General features: G+C 38.7%; 1 protein-coding gene across 2 annotated transcripts; it reads left to right on the top strand.

The window, feature by feature from the left end:
* The first annotated feature begins 10 nt into the window (after positions 1–10).
* RRN3 (RRN3 homolog, RNA polymerase I transcription factor) lies at positions 11–25972 on the top strand. Of its 2 annotated transcripts, none has more exons than XM_014554532.2 (18): positions 11–153; positions 1510–1564; positions 2367–2423; positions 6415–6504; positions 6617–6746; positions 7155–7214; positions 7613–7676; positions 8448–8517; positions 10983–11081; positions 12637–12726; positions 13723–13861; positions 15536–15666; positions 16774–16904; positions 17777–17961; positions 19768–19876; positions 21791–21943; positions 22873–22960; positions 24005–25972. In XM_014554532.2, the coding sequence occupies exons 1-18, from the start codon at positions 65–67 to the stop codon at positions 24164–24166; spliced, it is 1902 nt and encodes a 633-aa protein (XP_014410018.1). In that variant the 5' UTR covers positions 11–64; the 3' UTR covers positions 24167–25972. The 2 variants fall into 2 exon arrangements, with proteins under 2 accessions (XP_014410018.1, XP_006179131.1); XM_006179069.3 differs by having other exon boundaries at positions 1459–1564.
* The last annotated feature ends 404 nt before the right edge of the window (positions 25973–26376 follow it).

The following is a 26376-nucleotide window of genomic DNA, read 5'->3' as shown; positions in this document are numbered from 1 at the left end:
GAGGCGGTCCTAGAAGAAGCACGACTTCCGGCGCAAGGTACGGTCGTCGCGGTTTGTCGGCCTGATGGCGGCTCCGCTGCTTCACACGCGGTTACCGGGAGATGCGGCCGCCTCGGCCGCCGCGGTCAAGACGCTGGGCACATCCAGGACCGGGTAAGTATCCGAGACTCTTCCTTCTGCGCGTCTGGGACCAAAGCCCGGGACCAGGATTAGGGGAGCGGATCTGAAGGGTCTAGGACAGAGCTAATGAGTGGGCGGGAGCGGAGGGTAGAGCATCATTCCAGGTTCTCAAGAGTGAGCCCGTGCCCCTTAGATAGCTCATAAAGGTGGGAAAGGGGCTGGAAAAATGAACATTTTCTCTGTTCTAGAGTCGTCCTGTATCCCCACTGGGCTCCTTCATAGCGTCCCAGGCCTGGGGCCTCTGTTCTGCTCTTTTACTGTTCCCTCCTGCTGCTTCGTCTGGATTTGAAAAGAGGCCCCTGGGCTATTTGGATTATCAGCCAAATATGCTGTCACCGATGGCAAATTGAGTCATTATTATTATTTTTGGTTTGAAATTTGTTTTGACACGTTTGTTTAACAGTGTTTACCTTGCTCAACTTTTAAAGTCCCTAACCCTCATAAAACACTTCGGGGTTTAACTTTCAAGTCATTAGTAGAATGCTATGCGTTTTCATCTGATCTACCCCTTTTAAAACTTTGTGAAACACTTAGGATAATATTAGTTCGTAATATTTATTTAGCACCTGCTTTCTGTGTTAGACTTGGGGGACAGTAGTCTGTCAAAAGAGAGAACAGTCCCTGTTCTCAACAGAGCTTCCTTTCTGAGGAAGGGAAGACAGTGAATAGCCAATAAAATGAACAGGATGATTTCAGATAGTGGTAACTGCTGTGAAGAAATAGAACAGAGTGATGGAGGGGAGAGGATGGGTACTTCAGCTTTCTGATGGGGAAGGCCTCTCTGACATTTGAGCTTCAATTTGAATGAAGATAAGAGTCCAACCATGTACAAATCTGGAGAATGAGTGTTTCTGACAGGGAGTAGCAAGTAAAATGGGAATCTGCTTGGTCAGTTTGAAGAAGAAAAAAGACACTGGCTGCAGTGCAGTTAAGTAGTTGGAGGTGAGTTCAGAGAGGTAGGCAGGACCCAGATTAACGTAGGACCTTAAAGACCATGATAAAAATGTTGGATTTTTAAATTTTAAGTGAAGTAGGAAACCTTTGGAACATTTAGTCAGGAGAGTAGAGTTAGCATGATCTGTCATAAGTATTTGAGAGATCATCAGACCACTGAATGAAGAATGGATTATTGTGGGATTTGAGTGGAAACAGGGAGGCCAGTTAGGAGGCTTTAGCGGTAGTCTCACTGAATGATTTTAGTTCAATGAATGTTGGCTATTAATCATTTTTATTATTCCCTGTCATGCACTTAATAGCTTGATAATCTTGGTTCTGTAGGCTTTCAGACATGCTTGCATTAGAGAATGATTTCTTCAATTCTCCCCCAAGAAAAACTGTTCGGTTTGGTGGAACTGTGACAGAAGTGTTGCTGAAGTACAAAAAGGTAAGAGGCGACAAGGTGAGGTTAGTGGGTTTTTTCTCCCAGTTTTATTGAAATGTAATTGACATACTGATGTTTGCTTCTTGCTAGTCAGGCTACAGTTGTAGCTGTTAGATATTAAAGACTGGTAGACAAGTAAAATGAATTTTAGATGTCAACATTGAAATCAGATATTTAGCAACAGCATGGTGCTGTTAACTCTGTTTGAGTAATAACCCCTTTGCTGAGGTTTCACATCTTCAAATGCTTTATTTACAAAATATCTTTTAAAAAATTTAGCAAGTGGTAGAATAAAAACCATTAGAGCATTTTATTTCTTAAGGATTCACCTAAGCATTACTTTGGGACAATAAACCATCTCTGTTAATGAGGGTTGTTTTTTTTTTTAAGTTTGTTTTTGCATTAGTTTAGAAGTGATTCTCCTGTATCTCAGCAAACGAGGGAAAAATATGACTGTCTTTTCTTTTTTTACGGCTATTTATTTTATATGCAATCTGCGTTCATATTCACATATATATGTGAATGTATAGTATCATGGAGTGTTGACTGTCATACGTTCAAATGTCATTACATGAGTATGCCTAAACATGAATGGCCTTTTAGTTTGTCATTTTCTCTTTTTAACAAGCCCTCTAGCTCCACTAACATGAGTATTTAAATTTTTTATAGTCAGGATTTTACAATCCACAATTGATGTATGAATGTTACAACGTTCTCTATGTAATATTTAAAAGTCCTGCTGTTGGTCTTTAATAATAAGAAGCCCAAGCAAGCAAAAATTCATTTTTCCCCCCTTCTTGTTAAGGGTGAAACAAATGACTTTGAGTTGTTGAAGAACCAGCTGTCAGATCCAGACATAAAGGTAATTAATTCTGTGTTTGATCATTAGCAAAATTGTTACCACTTTGTAGAGACGTTAGTTTGTACTTTTGGTCTTCTTCCAGCCTGTAGAACTTGCTCCCTGTTGTCCTTTAATGATTATCAACCTGGCGTACTTTTGTCCCTGAGGGACATTTGGTGATGAACTGGGGACATTTGGGTTGTCACAACTGGGAGAAGGGGAGGGTATGACTGGCATCTAGTGAGTGGATGACAGGGATGCTGCTAAACATCTTACCATACACGTGGCAGCCCTCCACAGCAAAGCATGCCCTGGCCCCAGATGCCAGTAGTCCTAAGGTTGAGAATTCTTTATTTTTTCCTTTCTAGAAGTTTTCCTCTATGTTGCGTACAACTTTCATGTCTCCAATGCTAAAAGAAAACAAAACAAAACCAAAAAAACCACAAAAGATGACTTGTCTTTTAAGCTACTACTCTTTCAGCAGTTTAGGGATGGTTCAAGGTATATACCTGTCATGTCGTAACAACTCAATAAATTTTGTTTCCGTTTTTTCCTTTCCTGCCCAATTTTGGAAAGAAAAATTTATTACTGTGGGCAGCGGTAGTCTGGGATAAAATCCCAACTCCATTGTTTTCTGGTCAGAAAGTTGTTTAACCTCTCTGCCTCTGTTTTCCTCCTTGTAAAACTGGAGAAATAAGAGAAGTTTTTTAAATGTAGAAGTTTTAAAAGGATTCAGTGAGTTAATATACAAGAAGCCCTTAGAACAGCCTGTGACTCAAAGTAAGGACTTTGTAATTACTTGCTTTGTTCCTGCTGACAGTCTGCACTTTCTCATTTCTCATTCATGGTTAAATCCACTGCTGTAATTACTATGACAGAGGTTACCAGTGATTCCTTAAATGCTGATTTCAGTGGATTTTTTTTTTTCAAGTCCCATACTAATTACTTTTAGCAGTTTATATGATTGGCTGCCCGTTTCTTAAAACCTTTCCTTCAGCTTCTTTGATCTTTCTGTCTTTTTATCACTTAACTCTAATCATTCTCTTCGGGTTCTTAAATTTAGTGTTGATTGGATTTCCAAACTTGGCCCTTTCCTCACTCTATAGATTCTTCCTGTATGATCTCTTTATTTCCTCCTGGCTTAGGAATTTACTTCTGTCCTGATAACTCCCAGATTTGCATCTGTAGCTCATGTTGCTCTTGTGGGCTCCAGGCTTGTTTCTTAACCGCCAACCCAGAAGTGTTATGGGTGCCCCAAACTTAGCATTCTCTCTTTTCCAGACCCAACTCCACAGCCTTCTTTATGTGCTGAAATGATTTGTTACTTACTTAGTTCTTAAGCTGGGAACCTCGCAGTCCTCCTGGACTTTCTCACCCCTTATATCCATTGATCCTTTGGAATAAAAACCATTTAAGGATTCTTGTTTTGTTGGTGCTCTCTTTTCTGGATTCCTCCAGTAACCTCTTTAGTGGTCTTTAGGATCAAATTCTTCTCCATCTCATGCCCTCCCCCAAATTTATCCTCAGCAATGCAGCATAAGTCATCTCTAAAGCACATTCTAAGCTTGTCATTGCCCTAGTGAAGTTTCATTCCTACTTGAAGAATAAAGAGCCACCTTCTTAGCATGACCTGCAACAAGTTTTCAGTGTTCAGCCTCTCTTGGTAACTTTATTCCCTAAATTTGCCACTTTTTTTCATCCTTATGCCTTTGCATGTGCCTTTTCTTTCTGACTGTAAGGCAGCCTCTGTATCCACTTTACTTGCTACCTAAGTGAGCATGGGCTTTGGTGACATGCCTCCTTCCCTTAGTAGCTTTGTGACCAAGGGCAAATTACTGCATTTCAATGCCTCAGTGTCCCCAGCTATAAAATGGGAACCAGTGGTAGTACCTATCTCGTGGAGTGGTTGTAATGATCAAACGAGTTATCGTATGTTAAAGTCTTAGAATAGTGCCTGGCACATAGTGTTATTTTAGTGTTTATTGTTATTATTACTGTTATTACAGAATTCCTACTCTTTGAGATCCAGCTGAAATGTTGTCTTTGCTAATGAACTTTCCCAGGTTCTAAGCACATGGTTGTTCATTCAGTCCATACCCCAGACTTCCAGCTGATCTTTCTTATTATAAACTGTGACTTTTGTAGACTTCAGTGATTTTTCTGGCCCCTCTTTGCTCCCCAGCTTTATCTGTTGGCTTGCTTGTTCACCACATGCTCCAGCCATGCAGAACTACTTTTGATTTTCTGAAGACGTGCCTTTACCTCTGTAAGGTATATAGCTCCAGAAAATACTTTGTTTAAAGACACAGTGAAGCATCACTTCCTCTTTAAAGCTTTCTCTGACCTGTGCCTTCTTCCTCAGCTACAAAGGACCACAGTTCTTTGTGTTCTACTGTATTTGATATCAGCACATCTCCTTGGGATTTTGACATACCAAGAATCATATCAGTTGTGTCTGTGTTAGTTTAGAGAAGTGTTGCGAGTAACTTGCTTCTAATAATAGTTCACTACTAAAGCTCCACAGTCTCTGACTGGTTTACTTTAAAAAATAGAGCAGTTTAAGTGGCGTCCTTAAAATTCTGTTGCACTTGTTTTACTGGAAGAGTGACTGGCTAGTGCCAACTTATTTTTATTTGCACATAGCTTAGCTGTCTTCTCTGCTTCAGGCCTTGTTTTCCATAATGATTGTGGACATTATGAAATTACCATAGTGCAGATGAGTTGCAATTTATTTTACTGCCTCATTACTCAGGGTTTCAGCAGAAAATAGCCAGTCTCGTCGAGGTTTGTCACATAGATAATGCATAGAAGGCACTTGTTGATTGAGTGAAGGTGGGGAAAAGATGGGGAGCTCCTCGACATGGAGCAAGGCATTGTGGGAGGATGGGCAGAGCAGTGATCTAGGCAGACTGGTTTGAACCTGGTTCTTCACTGGCTTGGTTGGACAAATTGCTTATTGATCTTTCTTAGCCTCAGTTTCCTTAACTGTAAAATGGGAGTAACAGCAATCTATTTGCAGCCTTGTTAGGATTTGGAAAAGGTATCTATGTACGATGTTGAGCACCGTGCCAGGTGCATGGTGTGTTCTCACTAAATGATTCTCCCTTTAAGTAGCCTGTATCACTCTAGGTACAGCCCGGTCTCTTCATAGTTTATCACTGCAGGTTCAGCCCTTTCTGTTCATAGTGTGTTGCTAAAAGTCAACACTGTATTGCTTTTGTTTCTTTATATGTCTCTTTCCCCTACTGAGTCTTAATCAGCATTAACCATTTTCTTTTAAAAATTAGGGGATTTAATTTTCTCCTGTGTATGTTACATATATGCATGAATACAAACAATATCTTTATTTTATGTAACTTATGTCATATTTTGTACATGGCTTCTTTCCTTTTTTTTATTTAGCAGGTTTTCCCATGTCACTAAAAGTATTATGAACAGTAATTTTATTGCCTGAAAAATATTTCATGGAATACTGAAACCATCATTTATGTATTTATGACACATGTTAATACATTTAAACCCATTTTCAGCTTGGGTTAAGAAAAAGTTATATTTATTGATGACTGGTTAATCAGCATAGACTGTTGTCAACATGCTTGCAGTTCAGCATGGGAATAGAGGAAATAGAGGTACCTACAGGTCCTTGTGGTCTTATAATATTAGAATCTGTTATAATTCTTCAGTTTAAAAAAGCCCCAGGTGTCAATATTTGAGGTGTTCTCATTTTTCTAGGGCAAACAGAACTGATCAGAATGAAGTATTACATGTAATTCTTTTTTCTGTATGTCAGAGTTACCACATTACTTTTTAAACAGGAAAATTTATTGTACCTTTTTTGTTTTGATACAAACTAAGGAATTTTCATCCCAATTTTGGCTGAAGTCCAAGTTTGTGACTTTTTTCCTCTCATTTAAATACTATTGATAGATGATTGATGCCAGAAAGATAACATCTTTTCTGTTATTTAAGTGGATTTTTGATTTTGAAAGTACTTTTCTTTGTTTAACTGAAGGATGACCAGATCATTAATTGGCTGCTAGAATTCCGTTCCTCCATCATGTACTTGACGAAAGACTTTGAGCAGCTTATTAATATTCTTTTGGTAAGTTCACCATTTATTTCATTGACTGTTATACTTAATTCAGTACTTTGAAAATAGTATATATTGTATCGGTAAAATGTTTCTTTTATCTTTCTCTCCCTCCCACCTCTAGAGATTGCAGTGGTTGAATAGAAGTCAGACAGTGGTGGAGGAGTATTTAGCTTTCCTTGGTAATCTTGTATCAGCACAGACTGTCTTCCTTAGACCATGTCTCAGCATGATTGCTTCCCATTTTGTACCTCGTAAGTGGTTGCTCTTTGCTTGCTTTGATTTTTCATTTTTTAGATATCTCTATTAAAATGCTACCTTCCTGGTGTAATCTGGAGGTTGCTGCACCATGGAAGTTTCCAGGATGCATATTGGCAGCAGTTCTGGTACATGTCTGTTCCCTGTAATGACCTCTGAATATGTGTAGTTTCATTGGTTGCTGTGATTTTTATGAGCTGTAATTCGGTTTAGTGAGCTTCTGATGAAGTCTTGAAACTCAGGGATTTTTAGTTGCTTAAAATTCTTGGCGTTTTTTTCCTCCTTAAATTGTAAATGTTATCATTGTATTATTTTCAGACAATAGAAAAATCAGTTTTTTATGTAGCTGTTGATTGTTTAGATCAGTGTTAGAAGAATAATGTATTTTCTTTTTTCCTCAAAAGCCCGAGTGATCATTAAGGAAGGTGACATAGATGTTTCAGATTCTGATGATGAAGATGACAGTAAGTATAAAGAGGACTAAAGCAAAGACTGCCTCCTGTGTCTCAGCGAATGTGTGCTGAGTGATCACGCATGCTGGCACCTCCAGGACTTATTCCACTAGGTAGACTGCAATGAAAGGCAACCTTTGATGGAATCTTTTTATTATATTTAACATTAATATGCCATCAGTTGCCCTTAATGGCATTTTTATAGTCTTCATTGGTAGTTGGTCTTAGAGAAAAATCTTGAAATTATTATTTTGCTGGTTCAAAATGATTCAATTTTATCATTCAAAATGATTCAGTTTCATCATTCAAAATGATTCAGTTTTGGTTAGCAGGTGTTTTTAGCCTCAAGCAGATAATTTTTCAGTTTTCATTTTATCTTGATGCTCATACTCTCCTTTCTTGCCTTGTAGATCTTCCTGCAAATTTTGACACATGTCACAGAGCCTTACAAATAATAGCAAGATATGTCCCATCGTGAGTATACTTCTGTTACTTATTTTGAATCATGGTGTTTAGATCTCAAAAAAAGTATCATCAATTAGTAGAAAATTACAGAAGTGTTCCTACCAAGAAAACTGAAGTTGTATGCTGTATGTTTTTTTTGTATCCTGTTGATACAACATCACATTCTCCAAAAAATGGCATTTCAGTCTTCTAGTCATTGTCTTCAGTTATTTTTCAAAGTTGTATGCAAATTTTCCCCTTCTTCCCTATTTTTCATGGTGGTTGGAATTTTGCTTTTATCTTCAACAGCCATGATATCCAAAATTTTTCAATGAGAAACCCATGTGTTTGTGTCATCCCATATGAATACAAATTTCAGTTCTAAGAAAAGCCTTTAAAATGTGTGGGTTTCTTTTGGAGGGGTGAACTTCAAATCCCCCCAGTGAGTTTATTATTTGCTAATTTTAAAAAGTCCAAGCTCATAAAATAACTCCTTTTTAAGATAATATATGTGTAGTGGGAGATGTTTAGATTTTAAACTGAAGCTCTGTGTTAAACTTTTCTAGAAAAAAGAATCTCCCTTTAATTTGCATTTGATATCAAAGTTAATAGCTTAGTTTTTCCTGAGTTGTTAATAGATTTTCTCTGAAGCGATGCATTTATTTTCAGTTGCAGTTGTTTGAGGTGCGAGTTACCGTTTACCTCCTGTATCCATATTTGTGCTTAGAATGAAAATGTTACCTTCCAAGAAAGTCCAGTTAGCATGGATTAGTTCAGATTTTTTTTTTCTTTTTCTAATAGGACACCATGGTTTCTTATGCCGATACTGGTGGAAAAATTTCCATTTGTACGAAAATCAGAGAGAACATTGGTAAGAAATCTTTTCATGGAGGGTAATGATGGAAAAGTTGTTTTGTGTGATTTAGTTTTAGGTGATTTTAGGTCTTTTTCTTAAAAATTGTTTTGTCTGCTGAATTTTAAACTCAAGACTGAGAATTTGACTCATTCCTTTCTTAGCAAGTGACTGACAGGTTCTCAGTGGCTTTTCTCTTATTCCTGTGTGCAGGTCAAAGGCAGAGTCCATGTCAGAAATAGCTGAATAGGCTTAATACTTACCCAGATGAGAATTGCTAGAAGGTTATAGTTCATTTACTGCCAATTATAAACATGCCTTATTTGAACATGAATACAGAACTTTCTGTAGTTGAATTCTTCAGTTTTTTTGCATAATATTTAGGTCGTCTGTGTAGCTTTCAGTAACTATTAGTGGTTCCCTTCTAAGCATAGATTATTTTTTCTTGAATAAGGCAGAGTTAATAACTTTCGATAATATTTGTGATACTCTGCTTCAAGTGGAATGTTATCTTTTATGAACATAGATGCAAAAATTCTCAATACTAGAAAATTGAATCCAACAACATATAAAAAGAATTATGCACCATGACCAAATGAAGTTTATTCTAGAAATGCGAGGTTGATTTAGTACCTGAAAATCAGTTAATATAATATACTGTGTCACTAGAGTAAATGATTAAGTACCACTTGATCGTCTTAATAGATCCATAAAAAGCATTTGACAAGTGCTGAAATTCTTTCATGACAAAAGCAAAAGGGAACTTTCTCAACCTGACGAAGGGCATCTGTGAAAAATTCACAGCTGACTTTATACTCTGTCATGAAAGACTGAAAGCTTTCCCCTAGGATAAGGAACAAAACAGGGATGTCCACTTTTGCCACTTCAGTCAGTATTATGCTAGAGGTTCGAGCCAGGGCAGTTTGGCAAGAAAAGGGAAAAGGCACCCAGATTGGAAAGGAAGAAGTTAAACTATCTCTGTTTGCAGATGACATGATCTTACATACAGAACAATCCTAAGGAATCCACAAGAACGCTAGAGGTAATAAATGAGTTCAGTATGATCATAGGATGTAAGATCAATGTATTAAAACTAGTTGTCTGAGACAGTGGGGAAAAGAACAGTCTTTTCAGTACACGGTTCTGGGACAAGAGTGAAATAGGACTTCCTACATCATAAAGAAAATTGAACTCAAAATGGATAAAACTCTTAGGAAAAGATAGGTGAAAACTTTTGTGACCTTGGATTAGGCAACAATTTCTAGATATACCACAAGCAACCTTAAAAAAAAAGGTAAATTGGACTTCATCAAAATTTAAAACTTGTGCTTCTTAGGACACCTTCAAGACAGTGAAAAGATGACTTAAATAATGGGAGAATATTTGCAAATCATATTGGTTAAAGGAGTTGTATCTAGAATATATGAAGAACTCTTAAAAACTCAATAATAGAAAGTCGGATCATCCAATTTAAAAATGGACAAAGGATCTGAATAGATGTTTCTCCAAAATAGACATGCAGATGGCTAATGAGCACATGAGAAACTCAGCATCATTAACCATTAGGGCAATGCAAATCAAAACTGCGATGAAATATCACTTCATACCCACTAGGATGGCTGTACTCAGAAAGATAGATACTAACAAGTGTTGATAAGGAGTTGGAGAAACCAGCACCCTCTTACACTGCTGATGGGAATGGAAAATGGTAAATGATGTAGGTACTTTGGAAAACAGTCTGACAGTTCCTCTAAAAAGGTTAAACGTAGAGTTGCCATATATAACCCAGCATTTCCACTGCTAGGTGTTTACCCAAGAGAAATGAAAACATAATGTCTACCTAAAAACTTTTACGTGAATGTTGAAAGCAGCGTTATTCATAATAGTCAGAATATGGAAACCAAATGTTTAGCAGCTGAATAAACAGAATGTGGTATGCCTATACAATGGAATATCATTTGGCAATAAGAAAAGAATGGTCTACATGCTACTACATGAATAATCATTATGTTAGATAGCACATACTATAAGACCACTTACTTGATGTGTTTAGACTAGGCAAATTCATAGAGACAGAAAGTAGACCAGTGGTTACCTCAGGCTGGGAGGAGGTACATTACTAGAAGACACAGGGTTTCTTTTCAGGGTGATGATAATGTTCTAAAATTGATTATGGTGATGGTTACACAGCTCTGTGACTATACTAAAAACCATTGAATTGTACACCTTAAATGGGTGAATTATATAGGAATTTTATCTCAGCAAATCTGTTTTAAAAACACTGTAGAAGTGTACAGATCACAAACGTAATTTACTGGGGGTAATTAGATTATACTGAAAATTGTATGTATGAACAGAGTAGTTTGTGTTGCTGGATAGTCTTTTCTCTAAATTGCTGAAACTAAAGATTGTGTAATTGATATTTTACTTACAATTATGAAACATTTATTTTCTGTTGAAATGTTTATCTTTTCATGTTTTAGGAATGTTACGTCCATAACTTACTAAGGATTAGTGTGTATTTTCCAACCTTGAGGCATGAAATTCTGGAGCTTGTTATTGAAAAGCTACTCAAGTTGGATGTAAGTATTGCATTATTTGTTTTTCTCTTTCATGCTCATTTAATAATAAATATGTTATAGTATTTGTTATACTCATAGTATGTAAACAATAGTAGCAGCAATGGAGAAGAATCCATAGTTCCACCTTTGATGCTTTCTTTGAACATTTCTTGAACTCCATCGATGTGCTGGGGCTTATAAGACAGTCCCATCTCTCAAGGTTGGGGAACAAGGCATTAATTAGAGAGTCATGTAAATGGGAAAAGACAACTGTGGTAAATGGTATGAATGAAACACATGCATTATGAACTAGAAAACCTGATGTAGTCAGAAGGAATTGGGAAGGCATTCCTAAGGAAGTGATGCTGGAATTCTTTATATCTGGTTTTTTTTTTAAAGAGGCCTGCAATAAGTGCAGTGGGAGAGAGAGAAAGTGGTGGGTTCTGGTGACACGTGGCAGAATGATGAACTGATGCTTGAGACTGGATTGTAAGTGGAGAAGTAGGGGGTAAGGGAAAGGAGCCCTTCAAAGGTAGCTCCCTGTGGAATGGAAGCTTGATGTTGCTTTTAACAAGAATAAGAAGTCAGGAGGAAGTTGCAGGGTGATGAGTTCCATTGCAGATGGATTGAGGTGTAGGTGGGGGAGTGAGGTGGAGTATATTCACCAAGCAGGTGTAGCTGCAGGTAGGGGACTGAGAATAAACCCGACAGGAAAGAGAAAGCGAGATTAAAAGTGGGAGGAAGGTCAAGAGTCTGGACACCCAGGGGGAATCTGGAGGAAGGCAGGCTTTGGTCAGCAGCATGAGATATGCTGACCTTTTTAAGGAGGCTGAGAAAAGCAGAAGTCCTTGGATATGGTGATAAGGAGGTAGTCTGTTGCTGGAGAGAGCATGGGGCATGGGTGGTTAGGAAGTGGGGCTGTTAGAGACCCGGCAAGGGTTTGTGGTGTGAAGAAGGGATGAAGCAGGGGTGAGAGGCATGTTTCAGGGTGGGCTGGCACATTGCTCACTTGGAGTTAAACCTCTGGTCAACTGCATACATAACCTTTGAAAGCTCTCTGTTACATGATTATGGAATATTTTAGAGTACATTTAGAAAGAAGGTCATGTATAGACAGTTAAAAAGGCATGATTTGAATGGTATATTAAACAAGATACTTGAAGGGTTATATACCAAAGTAAATATTCACTAATGCAAATTTGACTTCTATTTAATCATTTTCTGCTCATTTGATTGGTAATATGCTTACACACCATGCATGTGTCTTCTGCAGAGTAGAGTTAGAGTAATTGTTGAATTTGTTGACGCTATCTGATTTAGACCAACATAGCACAGTTCATACTGATTTTATGTAAGTATGTAGCACAAGGGACTTGATTTATAATCTTGTAAATTTCTTCATGACCCAGAACGACGTACAGGTTTGCATCATAAGTGTGTATTGAGTACAGTGCTAATAGGGTGCTAATCCGGACATCTTTAGAACATGTATATCAGATGAGTTTCCAGCCCCTGAATAATGTGGTTGTATTTTAGAAGCTTTTATTTATTTGTTTGCTTGCTTGTTGTAATGTAGGTGAATGCGTCCCGGCAGGATATTGAAGATGCTGAGGAAGCAGCAGCTCAAGCTGGTGGAGCAGATGCCGCGGAAGGACTGTTTAACATGGTCAGCACTTCCTGATGAAGTCGCACGCACGCAGTTCGCAGTCCCAGAGGGCTGGAAGGGGCAGTTAATGGCTTTTCATCTTTTTCAAGGCTTTGGATTAAAACAATAGTTCAGCAAACTTGAAAATGATTTCTTAAATGAGGAGTTTGCTGCTCTGTTGCTTACTGACTGGTAGAGTTGGCTTGTTTCCAAGGCTTTGAATTGGGGTCAGTGAAGTGTGTTCCACTTTTATTTTCACGTTTGTTCTTTCTGTTTATTTTTGTAAGCCACATATTGTTTGTGAGGGAATGATAAACAGAAATGTATACCAGTTTAATTTCTGTGTTTTATAAATTGCGCACCTTAATGCAGTGCCTTATCTGGGGCAATGTCTTAAGTTAAGGGTAATTGGAAGGAGAGCAGGAGTTGGGGATTCAGGTGCCCTTGGGACAAAGGGTGTGAGGAAGCAAGCAACAAAGAGCGGAAGGAACTGAGGACAAGTTTTCTTGGTTTGAAAACAGCCACAGCCTGATCTCCCCAGGAGCTCTGGAGTATGAGTTGCAGGACAGAGAGTCCTAGCTTGAGACCAGGGAGATGGTGTCTTGTGGCCTTTTGTCAGTCAGCTACTGATTCTGATAGGGAGGGCCTGGGAGGAGCAGGAGCAGTTCTTTGGAGAAGGAGGGGCAACTGTGAGCTGTTGGCAGCTGGGGTATGGGTGCCCTGTCCTGGGAAAGGAGACCAACAGTGGGTGCCAGGAGCTGGGGGCAGTCTGTGATGTTTGCATGGCCGCACTGTAAGTGAGTCTTCTAAATGAGAATTGGGCTGGGGCTCTGAATCTGTGCTTTCATTTTGAATTCCATGGGTGGTTCTCATTCTCACCTCTGGTTGAGAGCCCTTGCCTGGAAAGGTATCTGTGTTTTCATTTTATCTTTTAAAGGGCAACAGTTACCTCAGCGTTTTCTCACTAAACTACTTTCACTGAATTTTTAAATATCCATTTTCACTTTACCTTCAAAGGATGAAGATGAAGAGAATGAACACGAAACAAAGGCTGATCCTGAAAGGCACGATCAGATGGTCCATCCCGTCGCTGAGCGCCTGGACATCCTGCTCTCTTTACTCTTGTCCTACATTAAGGATGTCTGCTACGTAGATGGTAACAACCTGTCATAGTCACGGTAGCTGCTGCTGTGTTGAGCACCCACAGTGCACCAGGCTCTGTGCTGGGTGTTTTTCATACGTTATCTAGTACTGATAGAAATCCTGTAAATATCACTATTTTGAGTATGAAGAAAAGAAGGTCTAGAGAGATTATTCCTTGCTCATGCTAGCTTGAAAATGGTGGTACTGAGATTCAGGCTCATTTGTATTTGTCTTCAGAGCCCCTGATATTTTCACTGACTGTTGTATTAAAAGATTGTATATGGACTTTGGTCAGTTTTAGGTGGAGCTCAAATTACGCTCAAGTTCAAGACATTTAAGAGTAGTCTAGTAGCTGTTGATACGTGGTGCTTGGTGTTACATATCAAGTTTAGAGAGTCTTGGTTCTGTGGTTGTGTCAGGTGTGGGTACTGTAGTGAACAACTTTATATGCCTCTTGCCCTTCTGGAATTTTCAGTCTAAGGCTTTGCTGTGAAAAAACGGGTTTTTCCATTCTCACTGCTTAGAGTTAAGAATTGAACTCAGCTGCTCAGAATAATAGGACCTGAGATTCACGTCCTGTTATTATTGGCTATGTTGCTATTTTGACTTTTTTGCTGTTATAAAAAGAATGCATGTTGATTAGAGAAAATTTTAAGAATACAGGAAAGGATTTGAAAAGACAGTTTATGTGACCACATTCCTGCTATTCGTAGAACCATTATTAGCATTTTTATTTTTTTCTTTTCTGTTTGCATGGGTATATATGAGTGTTTTTCTCAGTGGATTTGGGGATCACACTACATGGAGTATTTTGTAATCTGCCTTTTTTGCTTATTATGAACCTTTTCTCATACCATTCACTGTTCTTGGAAAATAGTTATTATTAATCATACAGATTTAACTGGTGTCTTATTTTTTTTCTCCCCCTGCTTTTTTTTTTTTTTTTTGCCATTATAAATAACAGTGTAATGAATATCCTTGTACATATGTCTTCAGTTATTTCCTTGTGATAAATTCCTAGCAGTAGAATTACTGGATCAAAGGGCTTCTGCTTTTAAATGGCAGTTTCAGAATTCATGACATCACAGTAGTGTGTGTAGGGTGAAGGCCTGCTTCCTTGCCAGCACTGGATTATTATACTTAACAAGGAAAGTCTGTGCAAAATAAAAATGGCCTTTTCCCCCGCCATGGCTTAATGGATGATGCTTTTCTTTTTTCTTTTCTTTTGTTTCTTTTTCTTTTGTTTTCTTCCTTCCTTCCTTCGTTTCTTCCTTCCTTCCTTTAGTTTTTTTTTTTTTTTTTTTTTTTTGAGGGGATGGGTAATTAGGTTTGTTTATTTATTTGTTCTTAGATGAGGTACTGGAGATTGAACCCGGGACCTCATGCATGCTAGCATGCACTCTACCACTTGAGCTATCCCCTCCCCCTCTTTCTTCCTTTCTTTCTTTCTTTCTTTCTTTCTTTCTTTCTTTCTTCTTTCTTTCTTTCTTTCTTCTTTCTTTCTTCTTTCTTTCTTTCTTTCTTTCTTTCTTTCTTTCTTTCTTTCTTTCTTTCTTTCTTCTTTCTTTCTTTCTTTCTTTGATGTGTTTCTTAATGGTATTGTGTTCTTTTTAAAAATTTGGTAAATGAAACTGATAGCTTGAAAATAGTATCTTTTTAAAACTGAAATGCCAAATATCCTTTGTAGGTAAGATTGATAACAACAAAACAAAGGATTTATATCGAGATCTCATAACCATCTTTGACAAACTCCTGTTGCCCACCCACGCCTCTTGCCATGTGCAGTTTTTCATGTTTTACCTCTGTAGCTTTAAATTGGTGAGTATGTCAGTAACGTTATTGTAGCCTATTTTATCCCTGCCCGCAATTGTCCCTTGAAAAATGGGGGATGGGGAAAGTAGGGAAGGGAGACTGAGAGGTGAGTATTTCTTTGTCTTGAGCTCGTTTTACTTAGTGCCCCTGATGAAATAGCATGCCCATTTCAACTCATGGAAGGAGCAACGGGCACTGCTGCCGCCTGTGAGTTCAGCTCTGAAAATGTCATCCTATGTTTGGTCCGCTAGGTGGTGCCCTTGCGTTTAATTCAAGCCTTTATTAAAATCTTAAATGGGGTATTTGTCTGCTTGTTTTCTTTATTCTCATTCAGTTGATCTTAACTAGCCCAAACCAAATTTTTAATCCAGAATTTTAAAACTTTTGGCTTTGGTTTTCAATTTTGAGAACAAAGCAAAACAAAGAACAGAGGACTCTTTGCAACTATTTAGTTTCCTAGAACAGTCCAGGAGAGCATTGGTCCTGGGTAGGAAGGTTAAACTCAGTCTGCCCCGAGCATGTGCTAGTAGCTTTTGAAAAGCTACTTTATGAAGTAGAGCTATTTGGGAGAAGTTGGAGGTTGTGTCCTTTGTTAAGAAGAAGCGTAATTGGTCTGTTTTTCTTCCCCTGTGGTTAGCATATTTAGTCAAATACCAGCTGTACTTGAATCCCTATTTCCCTTTCTGGTTAAGTTCAACGTGCAGTCAGAAAGGTCCCGCAGGAGGGTTTCCCATGTGAGTGTGGATTATCACTGATTTTCAGTTCTGGCTGACTGTCACAATCACTTGCAGAGCTTTAAAAATAGGTGGATTCCAAAGCCCTGTCACAAAGTCTATGGGGTTCCCAAGCGCTGAACCTGTAGGGTTGATTTTGACGCTCAGCTGGTTTGGGGATCTGTTGAATTATTTAATGCTGGGGAACACTTTTTGTTTTTAGTAGTAGTATCTCAAAGTTTTTAAAAAATAAGAAACATGATAGCTGTATTTGTTATTTATCTAGCAGTATAACTGAGATACTAGAACCTTCCCATATTGGTGAGTTGAAAACCTTAGGATTCTAATAGCTGGAATATCTTAAGCATTAAAAAAATGAGACCAACACCTCTTTTTATAGGGGTTCGCAGAAGCATTTTTGGAACATCTCTGGAAAAAACTGCAGGATCCAAATAATCCTGCTATCATCAGGCAAGCTGCTGCAAATTATATTGGAAGCTTTTTGGCAAGAGCTAAATTTATTCCTCTTATGTAAGTAGCCTAATTTTCTGAGTCCTTTTTCACATCATGCTTTAAAAAGATTATAGTATTGTCTCAAGGCAGGGAAATATCTGCCTTATTTTTTTGGTCTGTCTTAAAAGTGAAAAAATCTGTTCTCCACTCTCTGCAAGATGTTTATATTTCCAAGAGGCAATTTCAGAATAAAACGTCTCCTTTTTTTAGATACAAAACCTCATATTCAAAGCTTTTGTCATCTGTTTTCTATGGTTGTACTTCACCATGAAGATCCCTTTGTCTTCTTGAATGATGTACAGTGTTATATACTGTTTTGGTTCTTTTTATAGGTTTATCATTTTTCATTTACAGTCTGAATCAGTTGTATCTGATAAAGCTGAAGGAAAAAAAATCCTTTTAAAGGTAATAGAAAGATCTATCTAGGAGGCCAACTTTGGGCCTGTTTGTTCCAGTGATCCACGAAGGTATCTTTGGGCAAGGTTGCTATTAAAAACCCTTTCCCAACAACTAAAAGCCATTCTCTCCAAAATTGTTGACCACAGGACTTCATCAGAACCCCACAGGGAATGGTGAGGTCAACCAGACTGTCTTTCTCTTGTAAGATGTGGTAAACATGTCCTGTTCTCTGGCTGTGTACCCCTAAGAGGGCTGGGAGGCCATCGGGCGTTCTTGGCGGCCTGCCTGTTGTTTCTAGAAGGTCCATTTGCCTGACCTTGTAATTGGAAGGCTGTCTTTCCACCTACCCATCCTTCCTTTGTTTGCCCATGGGTGATAAAGAAGCCAACGGACTTACTTTCCTTTGTAATAAGAGGCAATTATGTGTTTTCATGTTGCTCTAGTTTTTTTATGAAGCAAGTGAAGTTGACTTGAATTTTTCTTTTCTCTAGTACTGTAAAATCATGCCTAGATCTTTTGGTTAACTGGCTGCACGTATACCTTAATAACCAGGATTCGGGAACAAAGGCATTTTGTGATGTTGCTCTCCACGGACCGTTTTATTCAGCCTGCCAAGCTGTGTTCTACACTTTTGTTTTTAGACACAAGCAGGTTTTAAGTGGAAACCTGAAGGAAGGTCAGTGATGTGGGGTTGATGGCTGTGAACTGGGTTTTCCTTGTGTACTAGTTACTCTTCAGAATGAAGATTCATTACTTTTTCAATGAAAATTATGGAGTTGGAAAATCACACATGCATTCAAACTTCTACAGATAATTTCAAGCAGCTTATAGCCCCCTAAAAACCCCTTCAGCCTTCTCTGTAACAGTTGATGGATTTGAGGTTGAGACTGTTCGCTTGGCATCTAGAGTAATTGTAAATGCGCCCAGCTCAGAGCTTTGATCCCCCCACTCTGCCCTCCTGCCCATCCTTGTAACGGCCCAGTGAACGGCAGGTGTCATTCTTACTTTACAGAGGAGACCAAAGCACAGGGAAGTAACTTACTGGCAGGATTAGAAATTAAAACCAGGTGAGGGTGACTCTGAAGCTTACAATCATAATGATTATGTTCCTTTCATCTAAAGACTTGAGTTAATTTACCAGTTTTCAGTTTTGCTAATTTCTAAGGGTTGTTTATAATTGAATTCTACCAGATGAAGCTTGTTTCTTGGGTTAGTGTAGTATAGTTGAAGGTAGTCCTCAAAAATGACGTCAGTTAAGTCAATTTGAATTGTTTATTTTCATGAATAATACAAACGGTTTAATATGCTATTTCCTCAAAGCCAGAGTTCCTCAGACTCTGCACTACTTACATGTGGGCTGGATGATCCTTTGTTGTGAGGCTGTCCTGTGTATTACAGGGTGATTAGCAGCGTCCCTCACCCTCTGCCCACTAGTTCCCAGTTGCATGGCTCCTTACCCTCTGTTGTGACAACTAAAACTGTCTTCCAGACACTGCCAGATGTCCTCTTGGGGACACAGTTGCCTTTAGTTGAAAACCACAGCTCTCTAAACTGAAACTGGTATGTGTTGCTTTACATCTATTTACTTACATCCTGAGTGCTTCTAAAAAGATGTCGGGCTTAAAAGTAGTTGTATGAACACTGGTAGGACAAGGTTTTATCACAAGGTAAGTACAATCTCTGCTTCTCTTTATATAAATAAATGATAGATTCTTGGTTAAAGAGGACCTGTTTCTTGTAAGCCATGACATTACCACATTTTTAGTCATTTTTATCAAAATATACATCAAAGAATCTCCTAAGAAACTCTACTTAGGCACAGGTTGTTTTGCTTTCCTTTTAAAATAAGTGTAGAGTCTTTTTAATATAGGACAGAATTATATTTGTTCCAGAACAGTAGTGTCAGTTGAATTTTTCCTTCTATCTTCATAGTTTCCTTGTTTGAAAAAAAACAAAACTGAAATACCAACACTAATGCACGCTTGAAAAACACGCTCAACTCCACTAGTAAGACGTGCAAGTCTTGCTGTCTGTTTTGTTGTCTGTCAGATTGGTGAGTCCAAGGAGAAATTCCAGATTGTCCAGTCACTATCTCCAGGGAGCGGAGAATCGCTCTGTGCCCCGGCTTCTTAATGAGTACATGACTGTTCTCGTGTGGTCTTTTCTTCCCCTCTACACTCAGCGTCTGCTGAGCTTGCCTGTGTCTGAATTCCAAATCGTCGTGTAAGCCTGGGGCCCTTGAGGAAAGTGTTGCTTTGCTTCCTAGGTTTTTAAAAGAATAAACTGTTTTCTTTAGAAAGGTTGGTCTGGTCATAAATGCTTATGGTTAAGCCTCGTGCTGTTCTTCGGGGCACTCCGTTGTGTGACTGTCCACATGGGCCTTTAAAGCATTTGTTTTAAAACTGTTTAATGAAATAATCTGTGCTGCTGATACAGGTACGTTTGTACCTTTTTAAAAAATCTTTTTGTTTTTTAATCAAAGGTCTGAGTTACCTTCAAAGTCTAAATTTCGAACGGATAGTGATGAGTCAGCTAAATCCTCTGAAGATTTGCCTGCCCTCGGTAGTTAACTTTTTTGCCGCAATCACAAGGTAAGTTATTTAAGCTTTATTGGTGGAAGTTATTTAAAGGTAAATTTATGTTAGTATGAGTATTATAAAATTCCATTGAATTTCTGTGAAATTATTTAATAAAACTAACAACAATAAAACATTTAAAAACCAATAACCCAGCCCTTGCAGTAAACACTGCACTGAAGCTATTATTTGCTATTGTTTCTATATTTTGGCTACATTGGAAATTGCTACTACTTTTTTTTTTTTTTTTTGCTACTGCTTTTTAATCTAAAGAAGGTAATTCGACAGACAGCTTAGACACTTCGAAATAAGTAAGGCAGCTGGTAAGCTGAGAGATGTTTGTGAGAGTGACTCCCGTGATAGTAATAAAAATAGACTGGATGTGAGATAAACGTCCAACAATAGGAAATTGATTTAGTGAGGGCCTTACAGCTGCAGCTGATGCGTAGCATGTGCTGTGTGCCCAGCACGGTTCTCATGGGCACGTCACATAGGACTCGCTCAATCCTCACACAGTCCTATGACTGTTATTAGCCCCTGTTTATAAATGGTAAGAGGGTGGCACAGAAAGGTGAAAGGACTTGGGTGAAGTCACGGCTGGACTGTGGCAGAGCTGAGGTTTGAGTGCTGGCCGTTGGCTCCTTTGTAAGCAGTCACAGAATTACTCTGCTTCGTGTAAAAAGTGAATTGGAGACCTTGGGCATCTCATCAGGGTGTTGAGGGCAGGCTCATAGCTTAAAATCTTCAGCAGATTATGCTATTAGAAGACAAGAATAATTTCTTCATGCCTCAGTTCCCTTTAGACAGCTGGCCGCTCTCATGCAGCAACCTTATTTTTCCTTTGCTGGTCATCTAGCTCAAGGTATTCTGTCTCTCAGAGGTCTCAAAAATGACAAGAATTAAGAAAAGAAACCAGCAAGCAGTAGCGTCCAGTGGGTGAAAGTTTGCAGCATGTTGCGGGAAGATAGGAGACAGCTGGAAAAGTAAGGATAGATTCTTTACTATCCTTTACTGTTGGGATTTAAGCTGTTGTGGTTTTTGAGTATTGGGAGCATGGTTGTCTGTGTGTCCTGGTGCACAGGCATGTACTTCTGTCACCCAGAAGTGCAGTTGCTGGCTTGTAGGAGGTGCTCATCTTCAATTTTACCAGATGCTGCAGAGTCCTCCAGTGTGGTTTTACCCTCCCACCAAGAGTCAGATGTGATCCTTGGCCAGTGGAACGGAAATAAATGTGTTGCTTAAAATCGCAATAGTGACCTGAGAACAGAACCTGAGCGAGTACCATGGGAGGGAGAGAGTTGGCAGAAGTGAGCTAAATCTTTTCTCCTTTTAGAGAAGCAGCCTGTTGAATGACTTGATATTGCCAAGTCACATGGAGGTAACCACCACAGGGATTGACAACATAATGGTCCTTTTGATTTTTATTGCAAGTTCTTCTGTTTAACTGTTTTCACTCACTATGTCTGTTCCTTTACCATCTTTGAGCGTGACTCAGTAAACCCGATGTCTCTCCCTCAGCGCACTCCTTAATTTCTTCAACAGCCAAGTCTCTCCATCAGCAGCCCATATCCCCTCTCAGTGAATCCTGAATCGCTTTTCCACCAACCTGCTAATTCTATTAAAAACATTTAAAATAAATAAAGACAGCTATGTAATTTTGCAAACTGAAATAGTATTTCCTTGAACACATTCATTTTTAGTGAGTCATGCCTATTAATAATCTAAGCCCACTCTCATGTTTTTAAAGTGACAGCACAGACTAACTTGTAAATAGCAGGCCCAGAGAACTGTTCCCTGTACTTTATGTTGTTTTTTCTTGTGCTTGTTATGTTGATAATATCTTTGTAGTCACACACAAACAGGTGTGTCCATGCAGAGAGATTCCAGCGTGTTAACGCCTCTGTGTGTGTTGGTTTTGTTGTCCTACAGCAAATACCAGCTCGTCTTCTGCTACACCCTCATTGAGAGGAATAACCGCCAGATGTTGCCTGTCATCAGAAACACTGCTGGTGGGGACTCAGTGCAAACCTGCACAAACCCACTGGACACCTTCTTTCCCTTCGACCCTTGTGTACTGAAGAGGTAGGTAGTCTTGGACAGTCGACCTATCAGTGGTGAATTTAAATGAGGTGTGTATATGCTTTTTCCAGGATTGGGACTTAGAATTTCTTTGCTGTGAGTGGCCCTTCTTGGCTGTTTATTAGGGTCTGCTGATCTCCTTGCATGTATTACAAGCCTGGCGTGGAGAGGCCTGTTCGAGGCTGCTGAGGGCTGTAGCACACTGAGACTTGCAGATCTCCACCTCAGTAGGAGCCCAGATTGACACCAAGGGGTTTTTGTTTCTCTTTAGACCTGTTGGTTTAAAAATACAAAGAAATTGAGACTAGAGGTGCCTGGATAGGAAGGATGCCACCCTATTTGGTCTCTGCCAGATGACTTATTCCTTCCTCTACAGACATCCCACACTGCTGGACAGGATAAGCAAAAGCCAAGAGATCTATCTGGATGAGTAATTCTGGAAAACCCCCAAGCTAGTCTTAACTTGCATGTGTATAAGGAAGCAGGATTTTTGCTTATTACCGTTTATAACTAGCAACACAATGATTTTGGGATTATCTGGTCCCTCAAGTCTTGGTTGACTGAAACCAGATTGGTTTTTTCCCCAGACTTATTTGTAGTAAATTTACTTTAGGAATAAAAAAAAAGGAAGTTCCAGAATAATCCAATTTCACCTTCATTTGAACGTATTACAACTCATTGTTGATCTTTGCAAAGCTGAGGAGTAATTTCACTTGAAAATTAAAAAATGAGAAACATCTGTGTGAGCGGATGAACTTTTAAAAAGGAGCCACACTAGTTACAGTACTTACATAGAGTATTTTTTTGACACTATTATAATTTGAACGATAGTTTTTACGTCCTCGTTTTGAGTCTCGTGAGAAAAGATGTAAGTATGTTTTGACCTTCGCTGTAGTATTTAATTTGATTTGGAAATGTGATCTTTTTGACAGATCAAAGAAATTCATTGATCCTGTGTATCAGGTATGGGAAGACATGAGTGCAGAAGAGCTTCAGGAGTTTAAGAAACCCATTAAAAAGGTAAATTTGTGCTTCAGCACACTTTCTGGGAATCTCCTGTGTGGTTAGAGATTACAGTCAAATAGTGAATAGTAACGTTACACTTAAAACAATACTACGTTTGTTCATTCTGCCATTACAAAATCCCAAACTCAGGTTGTGTTCTTACAAGAAGAATTTTTGTTTGTTGCCTTTTTAATGATTTGTTTAAACCAGACCCTTCACCTGCTGACTTTGGAAAGTGAAGGATAATCAAAAATCAGCTCCACAAATTTAGATCTTTACCACTTGATCGTTACCACCAAGTAACACGCAGATTTACTTACTGTTGAAATTTTCCCAGACATAAGCATTGGTTGTGTGGGTTTTCATGACTAGAGAGTGAAGGTGAGGTCTGCAGTGCAGACTCTGGGGCACTTCACCTGGAGCCGAGGCAGTTAATGCCAAAGGAGGAAATTAGAATCCAGTAGTAAAAAATGTCACTGTCTATTTCTTTGTGGCACACTGACTTCCACGTTAAATGTCAGGGGGGAGGGGATAGCTCAATTGGTAGAGCACGTGCTTAGCATGCATGAGGTCCTGGGTTCAATCCCCAGTACCTCCTCCAAAAAAATAACCTAATTACCCTGCCCCTCACCCCAAAAAACCAAAAAAGTAAAAATAAACTCAAGCCCATTTAAAAAAAAAGTAATCTAAAAAAAACTCTTAAAAAAAAGTCAGCTTTTTATTTTCTTTGTATTTTGCATTTGAGGCTGGTGGTCGTTCATCCATTCATTCATGATGTGTTAGATTGAGCAAGAATGACATATGTTACCTGCCCTTTTGAGCTTAAAATATGTTTAAAAAGAAAAAAAAAATCAGACTTTAAACAATTACGTGTGTTGAGTAATTTTATGGGTGGTTCATAAAAAAAAGAGGTATGCGTCAGAGGGAGCTTTGGAAATTAGGATTTTTTTTCTTCCCCTTTGTCTCTCCAGAAGTAGCACATTCCTGAGGAAAGGTGTTCATGAAAGTTTTTCAGACTGCCAGTTGTGATCTTTCTGATAATCTCTGTTCTTTGTGCAGGAGGTGGTGGAAGATGAAGAAGATGATTTTTTGAAAGGTGAAGTTGGGATTACACCCAGCTCCTTTGATACGCATTTCCAAAGTCCTTCGAGTAGTGTGGGCTCCCCACCTGTGCTGTACCTGCCAGACCAGTCCCCTCTGGTCACAAGGATCTGTGATTGAGACAGACATTCCTCCACCATGCCCTTCAGTACTAGGGTTCATACTGTTTGAGCATCACATTGAACTAGAGCGAATTCATGCTTCAGGCATCTTCCTTTCAAGCGAGACTTACTCTAGTGTCTCAACAGACTTTTTTTTTTCTTTTTCTGTTTTGTTCCTGTACAGGCAAAAGGAAAAGAGAATATCATGTGCAATATTTTACAGTGGAGTTGATGATAAATGTTGGAGGCTTGGCTTCTTTCTTTATACATTTTTTGGTTACAGCTTCTTGACATAATTGTCGTGAAATTTCTAATGTTGGCAACAGCCTGTTTTAACAGAATGCATTTTTAACAAGATTTTTGTCAGAGCCACAGTGACAAGACTTTGTTGGTTTGATATCTTTTCACTGGAAAATCCTCTAGGACATTATTTAAAGCCTTCAGAACGAGTTTAACTATTCTGGGTACGTTGTTTACCCCTTGCTGTAACAATGTATATGGTAGGGTTTCAGTGGGGTGCAGAGAAGATAGGAGGAAAGTGTAGGGAAGCGGCCAGAGCTGGTCCTGGATGCTGCAAGTTGGAGCTGGCACTGAAGGAGACGTCCAGGGGCTACAGAAACCAATAAAAGCCTGAGGGGGAAGAGAAAGAGGATTTAGGGAAACAGAATCAGACAAATCATACACTTGTGAGTGTAAAAATGAATTTCAAAGGAATAAGGAGTTCCAGGGAAATGGAACTCACGTTGAAAGTGGGGTTGGACTTTTATAAAACTCAGCTGATAGCATTTGATCCTGAGGCCCCCAAGACTGCTGTTAGAACCGGAACTACTTGTTTGTACTGGAATGATGTATTAATTTTTTAAAAATCAGAATCAGTTGGTCATTTTGAGAATTTCTTTGTCCAAAAATGGGGGGGAGAGAGGATTTTAGGTTATTTGGTGGAATGGTTTTGCTAAGAACAATAGGCCAAGGTTCCAGCTACAGTCTCTGCGTACTGCCTGTTTGTACCATGAATTCTAGCTGAGTGAAATCCTCCCCTGGCGAGGCTCTTTTTGTATTTTTATAACTGAACACTGAGAGAGAGGAGTCTAAACAAACAACCTCGCTTTGTAACAAATTTGTGTAAGTGCTGCTAGAGCCATTTTGAAGCTCATGCATATTTTAGCTTCATTCCTTATTTGTGTACTTTTTTTGTTACTTGTGAAAATGGACATCTTTAAACGTATTTATTTTTCTGCCACTTTTCCTATTCTTTATTTAAAGGCAAGCGGTATTTTCTCGATCACAAATATTTTGTAATGAAATGCTTTCTCTTTCCTAGGGCTTTGTATGCTCTTGTATAATTATATTGATGGCAATGTGGAGTTTGAACTTCAGTTTGTAAATACGTTTTTGGAGAACAGAAATGTTTATTGTTTTAAAAAGTTTTGGATATTGGCGATTTTCTTTTGGTGATTTAGTGGAAAGTCATTTGAGAACCTTTAGGTTTCTATTTTTTTTAACTGCTGACAAAAAGCTGGAATTTTTGGGTAGTGGATAAAACAAATAATTGAGAATGTGCCGATAGATATTTACGGTAAGTGGGGTCTTTGTGGGTTGGGAAGTAGTTTTAATGTAGAAGGATATATTTACAAATGAGCTTGTTTAATTTCAAATGAATTTGAGAAAAAAATCCATTGTGAAAATAAAACAATGATATGGATAATCTGAAGCTTTTGTTCTTATGCCAATAAAGGGAAGTACCCCAATAGAGAGGCTTCTCACACAAATGTTCTTTTGATTTCTGTGTGTTTATCACCTGTATTAAAGCACCATTGTGAAATGACCAGTGACTTATGAAGTGTCATGGGTTTAATCTTTCTGACCAGTTGTGTAACCTTGAGCAAGTTACCTAACCTCCCTCTGACCTGCACTTTAATTGAGCTGGAAAGTGAAAATAACTAATAACCTACTTTAGGGTTGTGAGGATTTGATGAAAATGCATGTGAAGTTAGCTGTTTGGCTACCTTGTGAGAAAGTCTAGTTAAGCAGGAAGCAAATTTCATGGAAGGGTCTTTTTAGAGGCAAATATAACTTCCATTTCACCCACATTACCTCCGTGGTACCTACCAATTTAAGTAATCTCAGCTGCAGGAGAAGGACCTGAGTGCTCCCGCTGCCAGGCAGTGCTCATTAATACATGGTTTTTAACTCTCCTAAAGTTCCTCTAGGAGCTTCAAAAAACTAAGG

This window comes from Camelus ferus, chromosome 18 (assembly GCF_009834535.1).
Source record: "Camelus ferus isolate YT-003-E chromosome 18, BCGSAC_Cfer_1.0, whole genome shotgun sequence".
Lineage (NCBI taxonomy): Eukaryota > Metazoa > Chordata > Mammalia > Artiodactyla > Camelidae > Camelus > Camelus ferus.
The sequence above is the reverse complement of the archived record's forward strand: the minus strand, read 5'-3'. Positions and strand labels throughout refer to the sequence as shown.